The 3,772-nt window shown below is 45.6% G+C and overlaps 1 protein-coding gene across 1 annotated transcript; it reads right to left on the bottom strand.

The window, feature by feature from the left end:
- Nucleotides 1–2,836: 2,836 nt before the first annotated feature.
- Nucleotides 2,837–3,772, bottom strand: LOC106556750 (olfactory receptor 52K1-like). Its single transcript, XM_014075735.2, has one exon. It carries the CDS (start codon nucleotides 3,770–3,772, stop codon nucleotides 2,837–2,839), a length of 936 nt encoding a protein of 311 aa, XP_013931210.2.

Below are 3,772 nucleotides of genomic sequence, written 5' to 3'. Positions count from 1 at the left end.
GTCTGCTCCCAGAGCTGGCAGGTGGACGGAGCTCGGGCGGCTGACACCTCTTGAGGTGGGATTGGAAGGCTGCCCTTATGGGTTCCACTTTGCAGAAAAATATTATTTCCTGTGAAATTTTGCATTGTTCCACCGCTGGCCTCTGTGACCTGTAAAAAGCATCAACCCCCCCCCCCAAGGCTCTTCTCTTGAGGGGGGGGGAGCAGGGCAGGGCCAGGAGCCACGGGCGGAAACTGGCCAGAGGGAGCTCCAACCTGGAACAATGGAGGAATTTGCTGACAGTGACAAGCATCCCATTTGACTGGGAGGGCAGAAGGTCTCCTGCCTTGGCAGTGGGTTGCATCCCTATGATTCTGTGGGATAGATAGATAAGATACAAATAATAGATAGACAAGACTGATGGTAGATAGATAGAGGGAGGAATGGATGGATGGATAGATAATATATAGTAGACAGACAGATGGATAGATATAGATGGATGGGTGGATGATCTTTATGTCATGGTTCCAAATAGCATCCAAAAGTGAATCAGAATCCGAGGCAAAGTATTGCTCAAAGTTTCAATTTATGAAGGGAGCCATGTTGGCACATCTGGGAAAATCTGAATCTGAAAGCTTCCCGGTTTTCCCCACCCAGTTGGAAGTTCAAGATCTTTCCCCCCACACACCCACCAGTCCATCCCATGGTCCAATCTTCCACTGCCACACTGGCAGCTTCCACCCATCCAATTCCGGTCAGGTGCAGAGGTGCAAAGACAAAGGATGACCTTGGTTTTCTAGGAAGAATGTTGTTATGGCTACATAGCATCTAACTCCGTACAATCCCATTTTCCCACCATAGAAAAGGCATCGGAGAAGAATAGAAAGCGTGGCCGGCCAGAGACCCAGGAGAAAAGATGGCTGCAGGCCTGGTACTTTATGTCATTTCAGCCAATTACCATTGGTAACTATTGCATTTCATCTTAATAGAAGTACTTTGGGAAATTTTTGAATATATTTTATTCATATAAAGGTCAGCCGTAAAATTCATTGTCCTTGCAATGGGTCATGGGTTTTTCTGTCATTACCCAAAGAATTTTTTAAAATCTATTTTTATTTTATTCAAAAAAAAGTTAAAATACAAAACTCCAAATTTTTAAAAAAGGCAAAGAAAAATTACAAAGCAAAGAAGGCATTGAAAAAAGTGCATTAAAAATACCAACGCATATATTCATGTTATCCCACCTAATTGAATACTGATTCATATATTACTACATTAGTTTCCCTCCCCTTGCAAAATAGGCCCCCAAAGTTTTAAAACTATTAAATCTATTTGCAAATTATTGACCTGTCATCTATGTACTATATTAACGAACAAACGATTAACAGAAGAACAATAATAAGGCAAGGTTAAAGTATCAAACCCCTCTGTTAACAACCATTACTGTAATCAACATATGGGTGGAAAATTTACTATGGCATCTTATCTCTCCCAAGTAAGAGTGAAGAATAATTCCGTATTTGTTTCTTAATACCATCTCTTGTCAATTGTTGTCAATTCAATCTCCACAACTGGTCTCTCTCTTCCAAACAAAGTCCAGATGACTTTCTAAGTAGGTGTGATAAATCCATTGCCCAATCTCCTTCAATCCTCCTAGAGAAATCCTCCATTCAGTCGGATTCTGCTGTTGTAAAAGAACGCAGGCTGGAACTTCAGAGGTGGATGCAATCAACTCAGTTCTAAGTCTGTATAATCCGTAGGCATTTCCAAGAGGTTTGCAACCTTCGTATCACAATCCTTTTGTGAATCTAGTTTATCGAGATCTACATGCATCGGAATATTTTCCACAGCCGTTATCATTTCATCAAACTTTAAAAAAAGTTTCAACAAAAAGTTGCATGTTACCAAACTCTTCCTAGGTATCAGCCACTCTTCCTTGTCTGTAATCTGATATATTATTGCTCTACGTAACTTAACCAGGAAATAAAGAATACTAAGGCAAAATGAAGAAATAAATAAAGATATTTTCTGAATATTTTGATCCAAGATAAGCAGAAAAATTTAAAAAAAAATGCGCTCCAAATATTTTGTAAATTAATACACTGCTAAAGCCCTGAGATGAGTCCAATGTTAATAAAATGAAAACACTTTCACTATCCAAAAACACCCACTGTTTCCTTATAGAAGGGCAAAAGGTATTCAAAACAATCCAAATCACAAGGAATCCAGGAGCAGCAACTGCCAGAGAGACTTGAACTTCGGCAGCAAAAGTGGCAGATTGTTAGCAAGAGAGAGAGAGAGAAAAACCCCATTCTGTTCAGCAGCCATCTTGGGAAGGAGCCCCAAAGAAAAAACCAGTTTTACCCAATTTGGGGTAACTCAACAAAGTTTCGGGAAGCTCAGGGAAAAATGGAAAATATGCCCTCTCGCTGCCATTGCCCCACCTAAGATCAGGAGAGAAGCAGCCGCAGCAGCAGAGAGAATTAAGCCAGAGAAAGATCCTTGACATCCTCTCTCAATGGACATTTGCCCCAAGCCTACTGAGCCACACCTCGAAAGAGCTTCATGGCAAGGATGGACATTCTTCAGGGGGCACAAGAATTAAAAGATGGAGGAAGGGGGACATCGAGCAGGAGGACCTGGCTGAAGGATCTGGAGTAAAAGCAAGACCAGAATGCACAAGTGGAGGCTGCTAGTGGATAACAACAAGCTGTGTGAATGTGAGAAATGCAGAGCTTGGCCCATCAGCTGTTATCTCGGCTACTACCAGAAACATGGACCAATCATGGCTTATTTTTGGCCAAAGCCAAGAAAGTGGCTTCTAGATGGAGGAGGAGGAGGAGAAAGATCAGAAGGTTTATTTTTTGGGAAAGAGCTTCGGGAGGCTGGCTCTGATCTCTTTGGTTCTCATGCCGTAGATCAGAGGGTGGACAGTCCAGGGGAAGAGCAGGTAGGTTGCACTGAGGAGGTTGTGGACGTCCTGCGAGGCCGATTTGGCCAGCCGGAAGACGACGGATGAGGAGAGGCGGGAGGAGTAGCTGATGGCGATCACGATCCAGTGGGTGCCACACGTGTGGAAGACTCTGTGACGGACGTTGCCAGAGCTCATTTTCAGAGCCGTGTGGACAATCCGGCCGTAGGAGGCCAGGAGGAGGCTGAGGTCGAGGAGGAATTCAAAGGACCGTAAGGCTATACCCAACCTCTTGTTCACGGAGATGTCGCTGCAGGAGAGCCTCATGAGGGCCATGTGTTCACAGGCAAAATGGCTGATGACGTTTGAACGGCAGAATCGCACCTGGGAGGCCAAGGCCACCACCGGCCCAACAGTGCCCAGGCTTCTCACCAGGGACAGCAGCATCAGGAGGCTCAGGAGTTTGGTGGTCATGAGTTCTGCGTAGCGCAGCGGGTGGCAGATGGCCAGGAACCGGTCCAGAGCCATCATCAGAAGAACGTTGCAGTCTAGGAGGATGGTGAAGTAAAGGAAGAACATCTGGACCAGGCATTCGGTCAGGGAGATGTGGCTGGCGGGCAGCACCAGGCTGAAGAGCATCCTGGGGAGGATGGCAAAGGTCCCAAAGAGGTTGACCGTCAAGAGCAGGGCGATGAGCAGGCACATGGGGGAGTGGAGGCTCTCCTCCGTCTTCACCGTGTAGATCACGATGGAGTTGGTGGTCATGATGAGGAGAAAGAGGCAGAAGAAAGGAAGGGCGAGGAAGGGCCTCCACTCCCGGAGACCTGGGAATGGGACGAGGGTGAATTCCACGTAGGACACGTTGGCTGTGCTGTTCTGCAT

The sequence above is a fragment of the Thamnophis sirtalis genome, unplaced genomic scaffold (assembly GCF_051295495.1).
Source record: "Thamnophis sirtalis isolate CommonGarterSnake01/CBP01778 unplaced genomic scaffold, rThaSir2_p1.2 scaffold_8, whole genome shotgun sequence".
Classification (NCBI taxonomy): domain Eukaryota; kingdom Metazoa; phylum Chordata; class Lepidosauria; order Squamata; family Natricidae; genus Thamnophis; species Thamnophis sirtalis.
This window is presented reverse-complemented; position numbering and strand designations above follow the sequence as displayed.